We start from the raw sequence: 22,512 nt of genomic DNA on the forward strand, positions 1-22,512 counted from the left end.
AAAGCACAGAAATCAATAAAATTCTTTAAAAACGAATACCGTTTCGTATGAAACTATCCGTTATTGATGTCACAACTCGTAAAAAGGTTACACACTCTTAAGGAGACTTGAATTTTTAATTAGAAGACCTCGTGTGAATTGAGATTAACAAGAGACAAGAAAACGTTTTAATTTCACAACGGTCATCAAATGGAAACAGAGAAAGAAACAAGCAACGAAGGCTCCTCTCAGTCCTCAACGGTCACTTGCTAAGAAGCTGCGATTACGACCAGAAAATCTCCATCCAATCAAATTACAACGTGTAAGCAGTTACGGGACCCACATTGTCTTAGAATCTCTTACAGATTGACAAAAGTGATGAGTCATCATCAATCAAACACTTCTTTAACACAGATACGTTACCAAGTTACAACAGCACATGCCCACTTATTATTCCTCAATACTCTTTTCTTTCATATTTAGACGTGTTTTTGACTTAATCTGAAATTTCCATTTTATCCTCACAAAAAAATGCTTACTTCATCGTTCTAGTTTTGGGGGGCGGTGAGTGACCGTTTTGTCCTCGAAGGTTCTCTTTGGTTTTGCTGTTTTTGCTGTTTTTCTTTGAAAGTTTATTGCCTAAAGACCTTTTCTTCATTTTCTAGAATAGTGGATTTTTCACTAGATATAAATTGTTTTTTTACTTTAAATGAATAACTCTTTTTTAATTGAATGACTCTTCTTTTGCACATTTTATGCATTGTGAGAGAGCAGAGTAAATTCCACTAGGGTAGGTACTTTTGATAAAAATTAATTCACTTTTCAACAAAACCAAATAATCTCAACACTTAAAACCAATAAGTATATTCCCAACAATTTTACATACTATTTATTTAACATAATCTATCTCTAAACACAATCATATTAGTTTTGTAAAAATATTAAGATAAAACATTTACAAGTTAATAAACGTTTGCACAACAATTACAGAATAAATATATATATAATTTTTTACTAAAAACTCCTTAATTGAAATATGTTATAAAAAATGGAAATAGAGATTTTTTTTAATTTTTTTCTTTTTCCAACAGAAATAAAAAGACATTTTTTTTTTCTTTTGCTGGTCAATATCCTTTGTAGTTTTTATGGGGGAGATTGGAGAAGAAGGACAAAGCCGTAAATAGAGGAATGGACGTTGCAAGGGTATATACGTCTTTTTCGAAGTCAATGAGAAAGACTCGAAGTTTGAATAAAAGAGAAGCGGCTCGATAAACACGGACTACTCAATTATATTTATCATTCAACATTCAATAATCATCACCTTCTCTCTTATATTTAAACCTCTTCTTCTCTCTCTCCTTCCTTTGTCACAACAAAAAAAAAAAACAGAAATCTCAACGACGAGGTAGAGAAGAAGAAGAAAATACAGATCAATCTTCTTCAACCAAAAACAAAATCTCAATCTTCAAAATTCGAAAACGATGTCTTGTTCCGTCGCCGTCTGCAATTCTCCGGTGTTTTCTCCGTCGCCGTCTCTCTTCTGCAACAAAGCTTCTATACTCTCTTCGCCGCAGGAAACAATCTCTCTCACTCTCTCCCATCTCAAACCTTCGACGTCTTCTCCTTCCTCTCCTTCCTCCGCCGCCGCCGCTTCCCCCAAATCCCCGTTCCGTCTCCGTTTCCAGAAACCACCGACCGGTTTCGCTCCTGCGCCGCTTAATTTTGGATCGGACTCTGTTTCCGGCCAATCTCCTCCTGGAGGAGTTTTGAAGAGAAAACGGCCGACGAGGCTTGATATACCGATTGGTACTGCTGGTTTCGGAGCTCCGGCGTCGGAGATCTCGATTGCGACGCCGAGGGAGGAGAGCAGAGAGGTAGAGAGAGAAGGCGATGGTTACTCTGTTTATTGTAAGAGAGGAAGAAGAGAAGCTATGGAAGATCGCTTCTCTGCCATCACCAATCTTCAAGGAGATCACAAACAAGTAAACTTCAAAATCCCCTTTTCAATTTTTCAAATCTCGATGAGAATTTAGCCTAATTAGAGATTTTTGTATTCGATTAATTAGGGTTTGAGTCAATTATTTTGGGGAAAATTGAAATTCTGAATCGAATCATCAAAATTGTCGATGAATCGCGATTCTAAACGCTGTTTTGTGCAAATTTTCAGGCGATATTTGGAGTCTACGATGGTCACGGAGGAGTCAAAGCGGCTGAGTTTGCGGCTAAGAATTTAGATAAGAACGTTTTAGAAGAGGTAGTTGGTAAGAGAGACGAGTTAGAGATAGCAGACGCGGTGAAACGCGGTTACTTAAACACAGACGTTGCGTTTCTCAGTGAGAAAGACGTTAAAGGCGGTTCCTGCTGCGTCACGGCTATGTTCAGCGATGGGAAACTCGTTGTGGCCAATGCCGGTGATTGTCGCGCCGTCATGAGCGTAGGAGGTGTCGCGGAGGCTCTTTCTTCCGATCACCGCCCCTCAAGAGACGATGAACGGAAAAGAATTGAAACCACGGTGAGAATCTCGACTCTTTTTTGGTATTATAAACGTTTTATTTGTGAGTATAGTTTCTAATAATAGATCAATCTTTTCGCAGGGTGGATATGTTGATACGTTCCACGGTGTTTGGAGAATCCAGGGATCTTTAGCTGTGTCAAGAGGAATCGGTGATGCTCAGCTCAAGAAATGGGTTATAGCCGAACCAGAGACGAAGATGTTGAGAATCGATCAGGAACACGAGTTCTTGATCTTGGCATCGGATGGTTTATGGGACAAAGTGAGCAACCAAGAAGCAGTAGATATTGCTCGTCCTTTCTACGTAGGAACCGAGAAGAAGCCATTGTTGTTAGCTTGTAAGAAGCTTGTCGATCTCTCGGCTTCACGTGGCTCATCGGATGATATTAGCGTGATGTTGATCCCGTTGCGCCAGTTCATCTAGATATAGAAGATCATCTTATAGATTTTAGATAGAAATTTGGAGGGCTTCCTTTGATTTAGCATTGTTTAACTTTATTAATTCATTTATTTATTCTTTCTAACTTTAGTGAAAAGCTAAACACAATGTGGCCTATGTACTTGTATGAATCGAGCATTGGTCGAATTTATTATAATTATCAGATCGTATTATCTATTTTTTGTTTGTTCTAGATCCTCTGAATTTGTCTATGGTGCAATGCAAACACAAGGTGATAGTGCTTGGAAGAGAATTGAACCGTTGACAAAAATCATATTATGTGTAGTTGAAATGCACCTGAAAGTAGCATATTGCGTATGTGTGTTCTGTTCGTGGTTGAGCTGTTGTACCTCGACTCCGAAAATAAGAGCATGTTTTGTGGTCTAGACATGCGTTTTGAATCGCTAGTTTTGAAGATGAGTTCTCAATTTGCTTTTTAGTTACCTTAGATTTTATAAAGATGACATTTGCCCCTCTTAACTCAAAGAGATACGAGTACTCTTTTTTTTTTGTCAACAGAGATACGAGTACTCTTTTTTTTTTTTTTGTCAACAGAGATACAAGGACTCTTATCATTGTCTATGGAAGGGACAATAAACTTGTATACCAAAAATATTCATACTGATTAGTTTCGATTCATAAATTCAACATGACTCGTATTTGAGATGCAATTTGAAATTGACATGAATTTGATGTTGCTCAAAGAGTCACTGTCTTACATTGATTTCGAAGTCTAATTAAGGTGCAAGAGAATTTGATCGAGAGAATGTGATCAACCAAAAAGGATAGAGTGTTTTTGGTTTATTTTTGTTTTTGCTTTTTACTAAAACTTTGAGTCCGGCTAATTTTGAGAGTGACGAGGGCCAAGAAGCCATTCGGTAGGGCTGGAATTATTATTCGGTATCCGGTATCCGATTTGGTATCCGATCCTATCCCATCCGTAAAAATCGAATATCTGTGTAATTCGGATCCGGATTCGGATAGTAAAATTAAGTATTCGGTTATTTCGGATACAAGTCCAGATAGTAGAAAATTTTGAAATCGGATATCCGTTATCCGTTATCCGTTTATTAAGTATTTATTTATTTTGATAATATTTATTGAAATTTATATTGCATGATAATTTTATATTTCAGATTACGAGAAAAGAACATGAAAATGGATAACACATTGATATGAAGATAAATTAACTTCTCTAATACTATTTTTTCTTTTGTTATATAAACTTTTAAACTTTGTGCTATTTGAATGCTACTTGAATGCTTTTTAATTTTTGGTATTTATAATTTTTGCTATATTGATACATTTTAATTATATATGTTATCTCATTATAATTTTTAAAAATTGAAGATTTTTTTTAAATCAACGAAACTGGATATCCGATCGGATATCCATAAATATTCAGTTCAAACCGTCTTCGGATATCCGAAGTTTTCGAATCAGGATCCGGATAGTAAAATTGAATATCCGGTGAATCCAGATCCAGATCCGGATACCTTGAAAAGTCCGGATATCCGGCTCCGTTTCAACCCTACCATTCAGTACAGATTTTTTAGAAGTTTCACCAACATTGGCCAAACTCAAAACCCAATGATCCGAAACAAATTTGCGTTATGTAAAGGTAGTTTATTCTTTGTTATCAATTGTATTTGTATCTCGATTTGTTTTCATGTTAAAAGTAAGATATGTTTTAATTTTATCTAGTACTCCAGTTAAATGTCGTTAAATATATTCATATACTTCAAACTTGTTGGACATTGAAACTAGTGCAAGTAACTACGAAATCTTAATTAGCACACATATCCTAACAATGTTATTGAATCTTGACATGGATTGATTAAACACAACTTTGGATACAGTACATTAGGTTATAGGTGAAATGGTTTACAAATTGTGTATTGTAACCTATTTGGAGACGATTCACACACGAATTGCAAATTGAAACGAGCCCAAGGAGATGAAACAGAGGACGTGAAACAGAGAAGAGAACAAACGAGAACTTGTATGCCTTATAACAAGTCTCGCTCTTGCAAAATACTCCCTCTCCGACAGAGTCTTTGATAGCTTGGTTAAGTCTTTAAACAACTAATCCACCGGTTCAACTTTAAACAATTGTACCAAAAGCATTGAGTTACTTTGAATCAACATAGTGAAATTGAAAACAAAAGATTGTGTGTCTTTAGACTTCCTAACCTAATTTTTCGTTTAAAAAGGAGTATAAGAGGTTATAAAGTTGGTTAATGTTTAGTTGGTTATTAGCTTTGGTTTATTTTCACTTGCATGTTTATGCTCCACCTTGCATACATTTTAAATTAAACGAAGGAAATTCAAAAGTGGTATATAAAAATGAATGTTTTTTGGCGGGGAAATGTATGAATGTCGGTCCCTAATTTCTGATTAACTTAAATTGTGAAATTGCATAAATATTATATTAAATCGAAAACTTGTGCGGTGATACAAATTTGGGAGTATTTGTACGGTGATAATGATTACCGACATGGAAAAGGTCGATAAAGGGATAAGAAGAAAAAGGAAATAAAAAAAGGGTTGCGTTTGTGAAAAGAAGAAGAAGACAATAGTCAAAGTAAGAGCAAAAAAAAACAACACGTGAAAGAGAAACACATGTTTTTGTGTTGTAGGCGGAGAACACGTTGTTGTTTTTTGTTTTCTCAATGGACCCCAAAACGGCACGTTGTTCGGCTTTTCCTCTGTTGTTTTTTTCCAACTCAAAATCTTTTTCCTTTCCAAATCCTTTTTTTACTTTACCAAAACCAAATCTCCGGCAATTTAGCAGTTCAGTCCCACACACATCATGTGTTCTACCAATTCAATGTAACTAAACTAAATGTTTGTTCACTTAATTTAGCTTTCATCTATCGATTTCATCTATGAAGATGAAAGCCTAACAAGTAACACCATGACCTACAAGATCGACAATTGAGTTAATCGGTTAAAACCTAACTTTACTTGTAATTACTTTCTTTTCAAATTTAAAATTTTGAAAAATCAGGGTTTTGCACTTCTAGTCTCATTTCATTACAAGTCAATGTCTGTTTCATTTTGTTTCCCAATTTTAAATAATAAATAAACATTTAAAACATATAGCATCGCATGCAATTAAATATTCACGATCGAAGACAGAGTTCGTTGCCTACAACTGGCCATTGGTTGGCATATATTTACTATTCTTTAGAAGTTATAAACGGTGTCTTTGCGTGTGGTCCCTCTTTTTTTTTATTTTGAAAGAGGAATATAATCTATAGTCAAATCAAATGAGTTACTATTTTAGTAACAAGTTTCGCAATATGATTCAGGGATCAATGGATTAGATGCGAATCGTAGATACGTGCAAACAATATTCATTCCAATTATTTGATTTTAAGCATTGCAGTTTTCATTAACATTTTGACAGTCCATACCGCCTCAACTACGCTTACAATAATGCTTCGACCGTCTAGATTCCTCAATATGCATTACTTCAACTTTTATTACCATTCGGATCGTTATCTTGGTGATACGAAGATCAGTGTGCATGATCTTGAATCAATCCTATATTAAAAAGATGAAGATGATGTTGTTAGAGATTTCTTCGGAGTTGCAATAACATAAGCATGTTGTATTGTCGGCCACCTTAATTTCGAGTATTTTCTGCCTCGTCTGTCTTCTCCTCCCACGACATTTATCAACATAAACAGCAACTTATGTCTCTATTGTGTTTTGCTCTTTGGCATGCATCTTAGTACCCAAAAAAAAAATACTGTTTATTGTCAAAAAAAAAAATACTAAAGCAAAAAAACATCCCTTTTTAATTGTCACTCTTTCCATTAATTAAAAAATATTGTCTCTAAAGCCACGCGCCTTAATGTCAAACAGTTCTGATTATCTTAGCTTTTTCATTTTGTTTAATAATTTTATCTTTTACGAGTAAATACATGACCTCAGTACCTTAATAATCATACATCTGTAGAGTCGATTTCGATTAGAAAAGAACATTAAAAGTTTAGTACCAATGAATGACATGTTGCACTTACATTATCTAATTTGGTTTCCAAGTGGATTCTCCGATATGTCACTTGGTAATATGGTATGGGTCCAATAAATCCCAAAATAATATCTTGTTTTTTGGACTCTAATCGAAAGGATATCCAGCAAGTGGTGGACCGTTAATATAGTACTTCACGTTCACGGAAGGGCAGAGATCTCAAAGAAGCAAACAAATTTACTTAACAACATTTATTATCTATCTTTATAGTATATGATAGTTGCGGCGGATTTGTTTTTCCAAAAAGCGACCTTTTCTTAAATAGTAGTAGGTATTTAGATAGCAAATGTATAGTAGCCGCAAAACTATATGAGAGTTTTAATAGTTGTTTAATTAGTAACTTGTTTATTGTCAACTCATGAATTAGTAACTTATCAGTATTTTAAAATATTATTGATGGAAGGTTTTTTGTGGTCAAAATAAGCATTCAAATTAAAACATCATTTTTCTTTTTCTTTTTTGCATTCCCTCAAAGATCACCTTAAAGAAGTATTTGAAATATTAATAACTAACGAACTAATATAAATTGTTTTTTACTTTTTTTGGTCAACTCATGAATAGTAGTAACTAATCAATATTTTAAAGATATTATTGATTAAACTTTTTTTTCTTGGACAGGTGAATAAAGCATTAACATTTTTCTTTCTTCTTTAATCTTTTTCATGCCGTCAAGGATCACGTTGAGTAAGTTATCTGTTTTATTACCCAACAAAAGAGAAAAATGTTATTTTAAAGTAGAGGTGGAGGTGGTGAAGGCACGTCAAATAGTTCATTCTGGTAGCAAAAACATAAGTGAGTTTCAGACAACTGGAGTCTTTGGTTCTCTGTTGGAGATCGTGGACCAACAGTTTCGTGACACGTAAGCTTCCAAAGTAGATCCCACCAAAGATCTATAGTTTCTTTAGAGGTGCGCAAGTGATAAGTGATGAAACCTCTCTCTCAACTTCTTTGAGACAAGTAACTATGTCTATGTCGCTACACGCTACTTACCCGCTTCCGATTTTTATTCGGTTCGCTATTTTAGAATCCCATGCTTCGCGTACACAGTGTACCTATGCCCTCTCTTCAACGTCGATTATTAACAATGTTCTAAAGTTAAGTTGGACATAGTCATATATAATATATAATAGATTAGAATAAATATACAAAAATGTTAATAAAATTAAAAATTAACAATGTTTGTTTAATATTAGTGAAGAATATTTTCCTGTTTTATTTATGAACAATAAGTACCAATATTTGATTTCAAATAAAAGTTTAATTTTTGATACATATATATTGTTAAACCAATTAAAGAGTTAAATCAAAATACTTACAATGAATTTATAATATAGTCATATGCCAAAAATGTAATTGAGATGACATTTTTTAAAAAATATTAATACATTCTTTAATCTACCATCTAGAATTATCTAAATATGTTTTTTAAATTAAAATTGTATAAAAAATTATTTAATTATTTTATTTCATAAATTATTTTAGAATTTTAAAGTTTTCTTTGTCAATTTTAAAAATTTTAGCATATTTTTTAGCTTTTATTATGTTAATATGCTAGTTTTAATAAATTTAAACACATGTCATAAACTATCAATTTTAAGAATAATTTATAGTATAGTTTAATAACTAAATATTGGAATTAAAAAAAAAATTATTCAAGTGCGGTATTCTATGCGGACCGCTGAGTAAACACTCCGTCGGATTTTAGGAGTGCGGTCTTTGATTTTATACACTTGATAAAACCGCATTACTTTTTTATTTATTTTTTAAGAAAACGCAAATGTTTTAAAATTTTGCTTGATTGTGTAACAAAAGGTGGTTTTGACTTTTGCGTACTGAATACCGCATTCATCATGTCACCATTTATTGCCTAAATATAAACCCAGAAACTAAAGCGGTCGACGGAAAATGAGAGTTCCTCTTAATATAGGGGAGGAACATTTTTTTCCTAAATCACATTATGGTCTTGTAGTTTTTTTGGTTCCTTTTTTTTTACGTCAAATGTAAAATCTTGTAGTATTTTGTAAAAGTTTTCGCTAACAATTCATGTTTTCAAATTTACTTGTGGAATTTCTCCGCAAATGGTAGAATTTTAATAATGCATAATTGTTCTATATTTTCTCACTCTAATTGCACAACCATTTGTATCTTATCTAAGGATTTGAATAGGGGTGAATATTATGAGCATGAGATGCTAATTTTTAGAGAAATCGACAAGATGGAGATTTGGAAGAAATACATATATAGAACTTTTTCGTTGGCCAATCAACTACATAGAACTTTTTCGTTATTTTAGCTTAAAATAACTACAAAATGAACCATTTATCCTTGATATACTGTAATAAACAATTTAGATTTTTTTTTGATTAAAATAAACAATTTAGATAGTTATGGTGTCTAAGCACTATACGTTATTATTTTTACGATCACGATTTCAAGAATAGTACTACCGAATATTCCATGTCTGATCGTGTATTAAACTCGAGTCAACAGAAATAAAACTATAACGAACCCATAACCAACAAACGAAAGTCAGCAGAACAAACGTCCGAAAATCAATCGACACGTTTTGTTAGTTTGCCGTTCCCACGATTCGTCGGAGAGATCTCAATCACTTGTCTAACGTAACCTAATGGCCTTAGACCATGTTCATTGAGAGCCCTTCACATTTTTTAATTGGGTTGCTAATGAATATTTTAAGTTAAAATAATAAAAAGGAAGTCCAAAATATAAAGGCTGACCCTTGCAGAAGGGTTTTTAGGGCTGGCCCTTAGAAGATTGTTTATAAATATTATAATATTTTTAAGAAACTTTTAATGAAACCCTCTAATGTACATGCCCTTAGACCAGGTCCATTGAGGTATTTTAACTGGGTTTAGGTGGGTTTCATAGAGAATCTTGGGTTTAAAAAAAAAGGAAAAAGTCCACAAGTTATGGACCGATCCTTGTAGAAGGATTATATGGATCGATCCATAAACTATTCACGAGTACACGTGGCGATTCAGCATTGGTTAAGAGGAAAAAAAAAAGTGGGAAGCATTTTGGGGTCGTGCAGGATTTCTCTCTCCCCGACAAATCTCATTCTCAACATTTTTTTTTCTCTCAATGGCGATTTTATGGTTCCTTCAACGAAATCAACAAATTTCCGATCAATCCTCCTAAACGACGATATAATCCGAGCTTCTATGAAGAATAAAGTCATATGCGAACATTGGTAAGTTTCTTTTAACGATTTCGAAGTTGTTTGGGGATTTTTGGAAACATCGGTAAATTAGGGTTCTTGATTGATTTGGGGATTTTTCTTGTAATTAAATTATGCTAAATTGAATGAGTAATAGTCTATATTAGTGTAGTTTACATACGTTTTATGCATATTTTGGATGTAATTGGTTTGTTATTGGCATATGATCGGTTTTGTTTGTGTTTGCATATACTAATTTTTTTGGGTATATGTTTTTGACGAGGGTACATGGATAAACAAACATAGATGGTTCATCAAGCAGAGTCAGATGGCATGTTTTTGACGAGTGTATCACATATACAAAGGTAAATCAACATCAAATATCCGATGACATTTTTATGTGTGTAAGTAAAATATGCAATGTTTGGGTTTGTGTTGATCCTTATTCTTGTTTTGTGGCTAGGTTAACTTGGGAGACAATAAAGAGCTGATGTTGGAAGCAATCAAGCATTCTTTGCAGTGCAAATGCAAGGTTAGTTTGGTTCATACAAGTAACTAGTTGTTAGCATAGATAGTTAGGCTTAGAAGTGCATCGGTTGAACATTTTTTTGGTGAAAAGGGTTCAAAGATATTTGTTAGGTGAAGGCTTAAGTGTTTTGTTATGAATGCTTGATTGATTGAAACTGGTTTAAAAGAGTTAAAGCTGTTAGGTGAAGAGTAAAAGCACTATTTCCATTGAAAACACAAAAAAATTTAAAACACATCTATTCTCATTAAACACATTCATCACTTCTCATTTCTCATTTCTAAAACTTTTAATCTTTTAAACTTCTATAAAACCGATTACATATAGAAAGTTTTTAGGTGAAGAGTAAAAACTTTCTTAAACTCTCAACTCTTCTCATTTCTTTCACTCTTTTAAACTTTCTAAAACTCACAAATATCCTCATTTCTTTCACTCTCATCTCTTAAACCGAAGAGTCTTTCTCAAAACCATGGACTCTTTTAACAGTTCACAGGGGTTTGTAAACCTCTTGACAAGTCAAGAGGAACAGACATTCTGTTTTTCACCATCTCAAGACCTTGGATCACATGAAGTTCCAAGGTTTAGCAGCCAAGTACCTGATCAGCGAAATGTGAAAGAGAGGAGGAAGTGGTCTCTTGTGGAGGATGTTGCGTTGATAAGCGCCTGGTTGAACACTTCTAAAGATCCAATCATCAGCAATGAGCAAAAAGTAGATGCTTTTTGGAAAAGAATAACCATCTACTTCAACTCTTCTAAACAGCTGGTTAATGAGCAAGATAGAGAGTCTGGTCAGCTGAAGCAGAGGTGGCAGAGGATCAACGACCATGTCTCCAAGTTTTGCGGCTGTTATGAAGCTGCATTGAAGGCTCAAACCAGTGGGCAAAATGAGAATGACGTGATGAAGACAGCTCACCAAATTTTTTACAATGATCACCAATTCAAGTTCAATCTTGAACATGCTTGGAGGGAACTTAGACATGACCAAAAATGGTGCTCAGCATCTGCGGTTAAAGATGGTGGAAAGGGGAAAAGAAGGAAGGTTGGTGAGACTTCAGCTCACACTACAAACTCACAAACCCAAGACCATGGAGATGATGTTAGCATGGCTCGGCCACCTGGTGTAAAAGCTGCCAAGGCTGCAAAAAAGAAACTGGTTGGTACCTCTGGTGGTAAAGAAGCAGTTAGTGGGCTGAGTGACATAAAGAGCATGTATGAAATGAAGGAGAGAGACCTTGCCATGAAGGACAAGATTACTAACAAAAAATTGCTGGATAGTCTTCTGTGTAAAGCTGAGCCACTATCTGAGAGAGAAGAGGCCTTGAAGACCCAGCTTATTAATGAGTTGTTGGCTTAAAGCATTATTGTATCGGTTTCATAAGTTTCTGTATCTTCTGATACATTTGTTTTGCTCGGCTATGTAGTTCTATGTAGTTAGTGTTTAATTTCTTTTGTTTTCTTTTAAGGTTTATGTTGCTCGGCTATGTAGTTCTTTTGTGTTTGTTTTTTGCTATCAATGTATGGTTCTCGGCTATTAATGTTAATGTTATAGTATCTTCTTTTATGTTTTATGTATATGTTTTATGAATAATTATTTATGATATTTTTTGGTGTAGGGATATGATGGAGTAATGATCGTTGGTTTTGATGACTTCAATGGGAAGATGGCTTGTATTTGATGGTGTGGGATAAGATGTCGGTCACGAGTGATAAGATTTACTAGGCTGAGTTTTAAAAGCTTTACCCACATGTATACTCCACATGTTGTTGGATGAATATTTTACCCACATGTATTTGGATGACATTTGTAAGCCACAACTTTATGTTTTGTAATTGTATACCACAAGTTTCGAACACAACTGTTTCTGTATATATGTCTAAAACCAATATAGTTAACTACAACAAAGACCCCTTCTTCTCTTTCTCATATATCGATTTCCAAATTTCATCTTCTTCAAATTTCTGCTATTTCTAAATTCTACTATTTCTAAAATTTTGTATTCTCCATCAAACGTCTTCAATTCCTAAAGTCTAACCAACTTTAATTTTCCATCAAATTTTTTTCAATTATGGCATCATCTTCCAACAATGGTCTTGATGATTCTTTTGATGACCTTATTGATGATATTATTGATCAAAAATGTGACGATCTGTTCGACGCTGTTCTTGATCGTCATACCGCAGCAAAGCAAAAGAAGAAACGCGCATATATTGAAAGAGAACGCGAACAAGGTCATATCCGCTTATGGAATGATTATTTCTGTGAAGGTGCAACATACCAGCCTCATATTTTTCGACGCCGTTTTCGAATGACCAAAGACTTGTTCTTGCGTATTGTTGGTCGCCTCTCTAATGAAGTTCCGTACTTTCAACAACGAAGAAATGCTCACGGAAGGTTTGGTCTATCTGCACTACAAAAGTGTACGGCAGCAATTCGTATGATGGCATATGGTTGTGCGGCTGATGCGGTTGACGAATACCTCCGACTAGGTGCAAGTACTGCACTATTATGCTTGGAAAATTTCACAGACGGAATAATACAATTGTTCGGAGATGAATACTTAAGAAGGCCCACATCAGATGATCTTCAAAGACTCCTCGATAATGGAGAGGCGCGGGGGTTTCCCGGGATGATAGGAAGCATCGATTGTATGCATTGGGAGTGGAAGAATTGTCCTACCGCTTGGAAAGGGCAATATACACGTGGTTCTGGAAAACCGACAATTGTTTTGGAGGCAGTAGCATCACAAGATCTTTGGATATGGCATGCGTTTTTTGGACCTCCAGGTACCTTGAATGATATTAACGTTCTTGAACGTTCACCTGTTTTTGATGACATTTTACAAGGTCGAGCTCCAAAGGTGCAATACTGGGTGAATGGACACAAGTATAACTTGGCTTATTACCTCACTGACGGTATTTACCCAAAATGGGCAACTTTCATATAATCTGTTTCACTCCCTCAAGATCCAAAATCACAGTGTTTTGCTACTTGCCAAGAATCCGTCCGAAAAGATGTCGAGCGTGCTTTTGGAGTTCTGCAAGCTCGATTTGCAATAATAAGAAATCCAGCTCTTTTCTGGGATAAGGTAAAAATTGGAAAAATTATGCGAGCATCTATCATATTACACAATATGATTGTAGAAAACGAACGAGATCACTACAATCTGCATGATATAGAAGAATTTCAAGGAAGTGAATCAACCAGAACTTCACAAGTAGATATGGGATACTCTACAACTATGTCTACAAACATCCTCAATATGATCGGAATTCGAAATGAAGTCCGTGATAATCAAATACATGAACGATTGAAAGCGGATTTAATTCAGCATATCTGGAACAAATTTGGTTCGTCTGAAGAGTAGAAATAAAAGTTTTACGATCTATATATATATGTATTTTGTATTCTTAAAATTTCTGTAATGTTTTAATAATATTGTTTTATATGAAATGTATATTTAAATTTAAAATTAAGTTAAAAAAAAATAAACAAAAATTAAAAAAAAATTAAAAAAAAATATAATATTTTATTCTTAAGACATCCATTACAAGTTCACTAATAGACCATTAAAATGATCAAAGTTTCATAATTTTTCCTAAAACAGAAAAAACTATTAAAATATTCTTAAAGATTCTTAAGAGAGTTTGTCTAATAGACATGCTCTTAGAACAACCGTTTTCTTTGTTGAAAGTTGAAAAGAACTTACAAATTGCGTTAAAATGCGAGCCGTTGACTTATCCTTTTGGGGTAGCGAATTAACGGACCAGATCAAACCACAACTTGCTTCTAAACTTTCTATTGTTGATAAGGATTAAATGGAAAGTAAATCATTTTCTTACAAAACATCTTACAAAACATCCAAGTGTCGCACTGACGTCATCAAAATTCAAAACCGTTCTTCTAAATTATCCATTTGTCTCTAATTAAACTTATAGTTTAACTCAAGAGCGACTGTTCTGAATTTCCAAGTGGGAAACTTTTTTTTTTTAAAAATGGCTTTCAGGATTTCAAAATTCAGAAAGACAACAAGTAGAAAAGAAAATGTCCACGTCAGAAACTAAAAAAAATTCCAACTTTATTTCTCGTTCACATTTGACAGTTCGACACACGTATAAATACCGTCATGTGTCCTTAAGATTTTACACATTACTTATCAAAAAAAAAAAAAAAACACTTCAAGAACACATGGAGAAACAGAGCATCACAAACGCTTCTTCTTCTTCTTCATCTTCTTGGATTCGAGGTAATTGTATCGGAAGAGGATGTTTTGGAACAGTAAGCAAAGCCGTTAGTAAAATCGACGGTGGAGTTTTCGCCGTGAAGTCAGTTGATCTCGCCACGTGTCTTCCTGCGCAATCAGAGTCCCTCGAGAACGAAATCGAAATCCTCCGCTCTCTCAAGACTCATCCACACATCGTGAAATTCCTCGGCGATGACGTGTCCAGAGAACGAACGACGACGTTTCGAAATCTCCACTTGGAGTATTTACCGGAAGGTGACGTGGCTAACGGTGGAATCGTCGTGGATGAAACTCTGCTCCGTCGTTACGTTTGGTGTCTCGTCTCCGCTCTCCGTCACGTTCACGTTAACGGAATCGTTCACTGCGACATTAAATCTAAGAATGTCCTCGTCGTTAACGGAGGAAGCTCCGTTAAGCTGGCGGACTTCGGATCGGCGATTGAGTTTGCAAAACCGACGGTTGGGATTGCGCCACGTGGAAGTCCGCTTTGGATGGCTCCGGAGGTGATAAGGAGAGAGTATCAAGGACCGGAGAGTGACGTGTGGTCTCTAGGCTGCACGGTCATCGAGATGCTCACCGGAAAACCAGCGTGGGAAGATCACGGTTTCGACTCGCTGAGTCGAATCGGGTTTTCAAACGAGTTGCCTTATATTCCGGCGGGAATTTCGGAACTCGGTCGCGATTTCTTGGACAAATGCTTGAGACGTGATCGGAGTCAGAGATGGAGTTGCGATCAGCTTTTGGAGCATCCGTTTCTATGTCAAGGTCATCACTCGTTTTTCACCGAGTCGTCTCCGCGTTGTGTATTGGACTGGGTCAACTCGGAGTTTGAGGAAGAAGAAGAAGAAGAAGAGAGCAACGGGTCGAGTGTTGAATCTATGGTTTCGGCGATGGCAAAGATTAGTAAATTAGCGACGAGCGGAGGGGCAATTTGGGAATCTAATGGTTGGACTGAGGTTAGAGTCGATGCTACCGAAGAATTAGGGGCAAAATGGGAATATCCGGTTTCATCAACAAGGTTAGAATCGGAATTAGAGACCACCGATGAGTCCGTTACACCGCCGGGAAATGAAGAAGAATCGGTGTCGGCGTCGAGGTCGGTGATGACGTGTGAAATGTTGTTGTTGGTGGTGTTGTTATTGGTGGTAGAGAATATTCAGATATATGCCACGTTTTACACCAGTATTATTATTATTATTCGTATTCTGTATTGTTGTTGTTATCATCATCAAATTAATGATAAGAAGAAGAAAATTGCGAAAAGAAATATCTATCTTTCATTCTCAGCCTTAACTTTTTTGTTTGGTAATTTGCATGTGATTCGGATCGGTCTATCTATTTCTCGAGAACTCTTTTACGTGGTGTAAATGAGTGTCCTAACTCTCAACTGTTGCCTTCTTTTGTTGATTAACTCTCATTTACAACACCCAACTTTTGTTTGGTAGCTTCTTGACCAAATATTTTTCTTTATAATATATTGAAGGTCGTTAGAGAGGAGCTAAGACCATATTATGTATAATTAGTATATTAATGCTTAATAAGTAAGTGATTACGAGTCGATATGAAATTGTCAGCCTTTCCTTGAGTTTTCTTGGTCGGTGTAGATAAAATTGTTAGGTCAAATAGTGAACTATAAACTTCGATAACCCTTTTTACAACAAAAAGAAAAGTTTTGATTAATGATAAAAAAACAAAGCAGACAATAAATTAGGAAATGAGGAGGAGAAAATGGAAGATGACGATGTAAGTAGTGGGCAATGTTGGCTTACCGCAACTCCACAAGTTTTCAATTTGGAGAAAGGTATCAAAACAAATCATAAATAATACGCTAAATTTAAAAGAACATTCTCCACTCTCGTCATCGCTTATCTCTTCTTCAAAACCTTTTTTTGTAACACTTTCTTCACCTTTTAAAATGGATGACTGTACTTAATTTTATAATACCATGGTTTTTATTTTCATCTGGTGTTCCCGTACGCATATTAATTAAATACTATAGTTTCTTACGATTTTATAACAGTCAAAGAGTATTGAATATGGATTTATGTTGTCATTGGCTTTTTTTTACCAAAGTAAATTTGCCATGGAAGACTCAGAGGATTTTGTGATGAAGAAAAAAGGAATAAAATTATCAAACAGATTTTCTATTTCTCTATAACTCTCAATTTGATCTACAAAATGATAAGATATTAAGACGAAGCGTCAAATACCAAAGACTTAAAAACCATAGGAGATAACCGAACTATATACGATATGACCTATAAACCGAAGTAAACCGAACTATATACGTTGGCAGTCCTGTACGTTTTGTGAAATTTTTATGTTTTGAAATGAATGAGTTGTCTAACTTAGATTCGAACACAAGGTGAGGCGCATTAGCGATAGATGCGTAGGTGATCGAGTGCAATATGCTTTTGACTACGATGATGTGAGACCAGTTGCTGTTGCATGTCCGAATAGCTATTGGCCTATTACGATGTGTCACATGTTTTGAGAGAAGCCATGCCTGGCTTGTTCAAACAGTGGTCACGACTCTTTATGCAGTCGCGTTTAATGCTCATTTCAGTACATCAATTCTTTTGCTCTTATCCACGAACGCCATTTGTAAATGTTTATATTCTTGTTGAATACTAAGAGTTCTGAATGCTCGGAAACGTTTTTTTATTGATTTGATAATCGAATTACAACGAGGATTTTAGAGAACTAGGTTACAACTCTGAATTCTCTAATGCTCCAAAATATTTATGTGGATTAATTATGAGGAATCTCTTCATTAAGTGCAAAGTCGGTTAACAATAATTATTAAGAAATAATGGATTTATTGGGCCATGTATAGTTATTAACTCAATGTTAACTAGTTTATTTGTTTTGTCTCATATTGCTAGTTACTAACTTAAGGATAACTAATGTACATATATATATATATATATATGTGCCTTTAGACTGATGAATAAAGTATTTCTGCAAATTACTTTGACATGGTATCAGAGCTAAAGACCACATAAAGTTTTGGTCTAACTCTTGAATCAGAGCTTAAGGCTACTTAAAGTTTTGGTCTAGCTTTTGATTCAAATTCTTGTTATAAGTTGTGGTTTAGTGGAAAGCAAACCGACGAGGTTTTGCTCTTTTGTTTTGATGGTGAACTCGGACTGACGAGGTTCGGTATTTTTGTAGAGCCATAAGGGCTTGAGATTTCTTTACTCGGTAAAGAATCTTTGGAGATTTCTCCGGTTTTAGAAAATATGAGATTTCAGAGTCGAAAAATTATGTGTTCTTATTGTTCGAAGTATGGTCATGACGTGAGATCATGTTATCAGGTATATGGATATCCAGATTGGTGGCTGGAGAAGTATGGAAAACCTACGAAACATGTGTCACACACTGGGGCGTCATATGTTGATGCACAGGCTGTAACAGGGCTCAAGAAAGATCAATGGCATAAGCTTGTTCAATGGCTTGATTCGAGATTAGAGATAGCAAATCGTGTGAGTGATAACACCTATACAGATGAGTGGATTATTGATAGTGGCGCGTTCCACCATATGACGGGTACGTTCAGTGGTATGTTTGATGTGCATAAAGTCTCACCATGTTTAGTGGGTCTGCCTAATGAAAATGTTGTGGTTACTGATAGAGAAGGAAGTGTGACATTGACAGAGAAGTTAACTTTGACACATGTGCTTTTTGTCAAGGAACTCAAGTGCAACCTCATCTCAGTGTCACAGATTATTGATGCAATGAATTGCATTGTGTTATTTTCTAAGCAAATGTGTCGGGTACAAGATCCTGCTTTGCAGATTCCGATTGCAGTGGGTGAAAGAAAAGATGGATTTTATTTTCTTCAAGGTATTCAGAAGATCGTGAATGTGGCAAAAGTCAGTAAGTTGGGATCTTTGGAACTTTTGCATAAAAGGATAGAACATGCTTCTGAAAAGGTTATTAGGAGATTGCCAGAAGTGGATCAAAAGAGTGTTGGTGTTTCCGATGGTGATGTCTGTTTCCGAGCAAAGCAGTGTCGGAATGTATTTCCTATGAGTACAAAGAAAAGCAAAGAGTGCTTTGAGATGATTCACTGTGATATGTGGGGGCCATATCGAACACAGAGCGTGTGTGGGTCTTCTTATTTCTTAACTATTGTGGATGATTATTCTAGAGCTGTGTGGGTTTTTCTTCTTGCTGATAAAACACAAGTTCAGAAATAATGGTAGATTTCTTTGCTCTCATTCAGCGACAGTTTGAGAAACATGTGAAACTCGTGCAAAGTGATAATGGTAGTGAATTCATAGGTATGAAGGACTATTTTCGTACATCAGGGATAATTCATCAAACTTCATGTGTGGGAACTCCTCAACAAAATGGGAGAGTGGAACGAAAACATCAACATATACTGAATGTCGCACGAGCGTTGAGGTTTCAGGCAAATTTACCAATAGAATTTTGGAGTTATTGTGCTTTGAGTGCTGTGTATCTAATCAACCGTATGCCTTATGTGTTACACAATGGTAAGAGTCCTTATGAAATCATCTTTGGGAAAGCTCCAGCTTATAGTGAGATACGAGTTTTTGGATGTTTAGCATATGCTCACAATCTGAAACGTCATGGGGATAAATTTGCTAATAGAAGCAAAAAATGCGTATTTTTAGGATACCCTTATGCAAAGAAGGGATGAAACTTATTTTACTTGGACACACATGAGATCTTTGTTTCTCGGGATGTCACTTTTATTGAGGAACGATTCCCATATTTGGAGCTAAAAAATATACAGCTGGATGAGCCTTCTAATTCTGATCATACGAGGTTATTTGTGGATGATAACGTTGGTTTTAACGATATAGAACCTGCCATGGCAAGAGAAATTATACAACCTCTCACAAGAGATATAATGATACAGATTCTCGTTGTGTTAGACAAGGTTGTTGAAGAAGAAAGACAGACTATAGGAAACGAAATATGTGATATCTTAGGAATTACGGTGTCACAGACTGAACCTCCATCGGTTTACACAGTCTGAGAATATGCAGCCTGCTTTAATGACAGAATCTGCATCAGAGACACAGGCTAAAACTGTGCAGTATACTTTAGTGACAGAACCTGCATCGGTGACACAGGCTGAAACTGTGCAACAGCCTGCATCAGCAGAAATTTTGGGAAGAGGAATCAGAAAGAAAGAAACTTCTGTCAAGTTATGTGTGCAATACAACATTTACAATGAATATATCAACTGTGAGTCAGGAGTTGAGTAATGATTACGATATTGAGAATTATGTGAATTATGAAAGATTCTCTGTGTCTCACAAGGCATTTCTGTGTAGTATAACTCAAGGAGTTGTGCCGAAATTTTTTGCTGAGGCTATGAAAGATCTGTGATGGAGAGAAGCTATGAGACTGGAGATTCAGGCCCAAGAACGAAATCAAACATGGTTGATTGAACACTTATAACCAGGTAAGCATGCTATTTTGTGTAAATGGGTTTACATAATTAAGTATAATGTAGATGGCTCGATTGTAAGGTATAAGGCAAGACTTATGGCATGTGGCAACCGTCAAAAAGAAGGGATTAATTATTCTGATACATTTGGTCCTGTAGCAAAGATGAGCACAGTTCGATTGGTTCTTCAAGTTGCAGCTGGGAAAAATTAGGAGCTACATCAGATGGATGTGCACAATGCATTTCTTCATGGGGATTTGGATGAAGAGGTGCTTATGAGGGTACCTCAGGGGTTTGGTGCTTCTAAGAAGGGTATGGTATGTCGTTTGCGCAAGTCGCTGTATGGTTTGAAACAAGCTCCGCGATGTTGGTTTGTGAAACTTTCGAAGGCACTCTTGGGGTATGGTTTTACACAGAGTAAGGCTGATTACTCTCTTTTCTCATTAGTTCATGATAAAGTTCACTTGCACGTTCTAGTGTATGTGGATGATCTTGTGGTGACAGGAAGCTCTCCCGAGGTGATACAAAAGTTTAAAACGTATTTAAACAATTGCTTTCATATGAAAGATTTGGGAAAATTGAAATAATTTCTTGGATTGGAAGTCGCAAGAAATGCAGAGGGTATATACTTATCACAAAGAAAGTACGCTTTGGATATTATGGCTGATGTTGGTTTGCTTGGTGGTAGACCTGTAGAGTTTCTGATGGAGCAAAATCATCAGTTGGGAAGGTCGATGACAAAGATACTTGCTGATCCAGAGAAGTATCAGAGACTTGTTGGAAGGTTGATTTACCTGGCCGCGACTAGACCAGATCTTGCCTACTCAGTTCACATCTTGTCTCAATTTATGAATGAGTCCAGAGAGGATCATTGGATGGCTGCATTGAGAGTTGTTCGTTACTTGAAAGGGTGCCCGAGAATGGGAATTTTGTTGAAATCTGATTGTAATTTCCATCTTACAGCTTGGTGTGATTCAGATTGGGCTGGATGTCCAATCACGAGGAGATCTTTGAGTGGATGGTTAATACAGTTGGGAAATTCTCCTGTGTCATGGAGTTCAAAGAAGCAGGACATTGTATCATGCTCTTCGGCTGAAGCAGAGTACCGATCTATGGTTTTGGCATTGAAAGAGTTGAAGTGGATAAAGAGTGTGTTGTTAACGATGGGTATTGCATATTCTGGTCCAATGGATTGATATTGTGACAGCCAGTCTGCACTTCATATTGCAGCTAATCTTGTGTTTCATGAGAGAACGAAGCATGTGGAGCTTGATTGTCATTTCATTAGAGACGATATACAAGCTGGAATTGTTCAGACTCAACATGTTTCTACTACTCAACAGTTGGCGGATATCTTCACTAAAGCACTTGGAGGACGCCTGTTTAAAGAAATTTTGTGTAAGTTGGGTATTCGAGATCTCCATGCTCCAACTTGAAAGGGGGTATTAAGAGATAATGGGCTTATTAGGTCATGTATAGTTATTAACTCAATATTAATTAGTTTATTTGTTTTGTCCCACATTGCTAGTTACTAACTTAAGGATAACTAATATACATGTATATATATGTGCTTTTAGATTGATGAATAAAGTATTTCCGCAAATTACTTTAACAATAATATTTTATTTTCCTTTTAAATTTTAGAAAATAACTTAAAGATAACTAATATATATGTATATATATGTGCTTTAGATTGATGAATAAAGTACTTCCGCAAATTACTTTAACAATAATATTTTATTTTCCCTTTGAATTTTAGAGAAGGATATCTTCCTTTCTCCAAAAATCTAAATTTTTTTTCTAAATTCTTGGAGGTTGGCACCGTCTTCACTTTACGCCGTTTCTTCTTGACGAAAAGATTTGGTTTGATTTAGTTTAATTTGTCATAAACCATCGTCAACCGGAATTAATTGAGTTAGTTTTGGGTTATGTTGAGTTAAATCGGTTGTGCAGAATATACTTCCAACAAATACTAATTTTGAAATTTTAAAAAAGAAAGAAGAAAAGAAGAATAGGTTTTATTATGAAATATATAAATAGAAAAACTAGAATGGAAAGCAAAATATTGTGTTGAATAATAAAACTTCAAAGATCGATCTCTCATACCCCTCCGGTTTTCTATTTGATCCACCTGGTTTATAGTCTAAACTACGGTTTAAGTTTCGGG

The 22,512-nt window shown here is 35.4% G+C and overlaps 3 protein-coding genes and 1 long non-coding RNA gene across 4 annotated transcripts; all 4 read left to right on the forward strand.

Moving 5' to 3' along the window:
- The first annotated feature begins 1,351 nt into the window (after positions 1 to 1,351).
- On the forward strand, positions 1,352 to 3,093 carry LOC18026887 (probable protein phosphatase 2C 25). Its single transcript, XM_006409991.2, has 3 exons — positions 1,352 to 1,961; positions 2,147 to 2,491; positions 2,574 to 3,093. The coding sequence occupies exons 1-3, from the start codon at positions 1,461 to 1,463 to the stop codon at positions 2,913 to 2,915; spliced, it is 1,188 nt and encodes a 395-aa protein (XP_006410054.2). The 5' UTR covers positions 1,352 to 1,460; the 3' UTR covers positions 2,916 to 3,093.
- Positions 3,094 to 10,456: 7,363 nt separating this feature from the next.
- LOC112090215 lies at positions 10,457 to 12,357 on the forward strand. Its single transcript, XR_002901554.1, has 3 exons — positions 10,457 to 10,515; positions 10,614 to 10,682; positions 12,290 to 12,357. It is a non-coding gene; the product is annotated as an uncharacterized LOC112090215 (long non-coding RNA).
- Positions 12,358 to 12,742: 385 nt separating this feature from the next.
- Positions 12,743 to 13,621, forward strand: LOC112081550. Its single transcript, XM_024148312.1, has one exon. The coding sequence runs from the start codon at positions 12,743 to 12,745 to the stop codon at positions 13,619 to 13,621; it is 879 nt and encodes a 292-aa protein (XP_024004080.1).
- A 1,204-nt stretch (positions 13,622 to 14,825) lies between these two features.
- Positions 14,826 to 16,226, forward strand: LOC18026888 (mitogen-activated protein kinase kinase kinase 18). Its single transcript, XM_006409992.2, is given in 2 exon segments — positions 14,826 to 16,173; positions 16,176 to 16,226. Coding segments are annotated over 2 exon segments (1,362 nt in total). The 5' UTR covers positions 14,826 to 14,862.
- Positions 16,227 to 22,512: the final 6,286 nt, after the last annotated feature.

The sequence above is a fragment of the Eutrema salsugineum genome, unplaced genomic scaffold (assembly GCF_000478725.1).
Source record: "Eutrema salsugineum unplaced genomic scaffold, Eutsalg1_0 scaffold_10, whole genome shotgun sequence".
Taxonomy (NCBI): domain Eukaryota; kingdom Viridiplantae; phylum Streptophyta; class Magnoliopsida; order Brassicales; family Brassicaceae; genus Eutrema; species Eutrema salsugineum.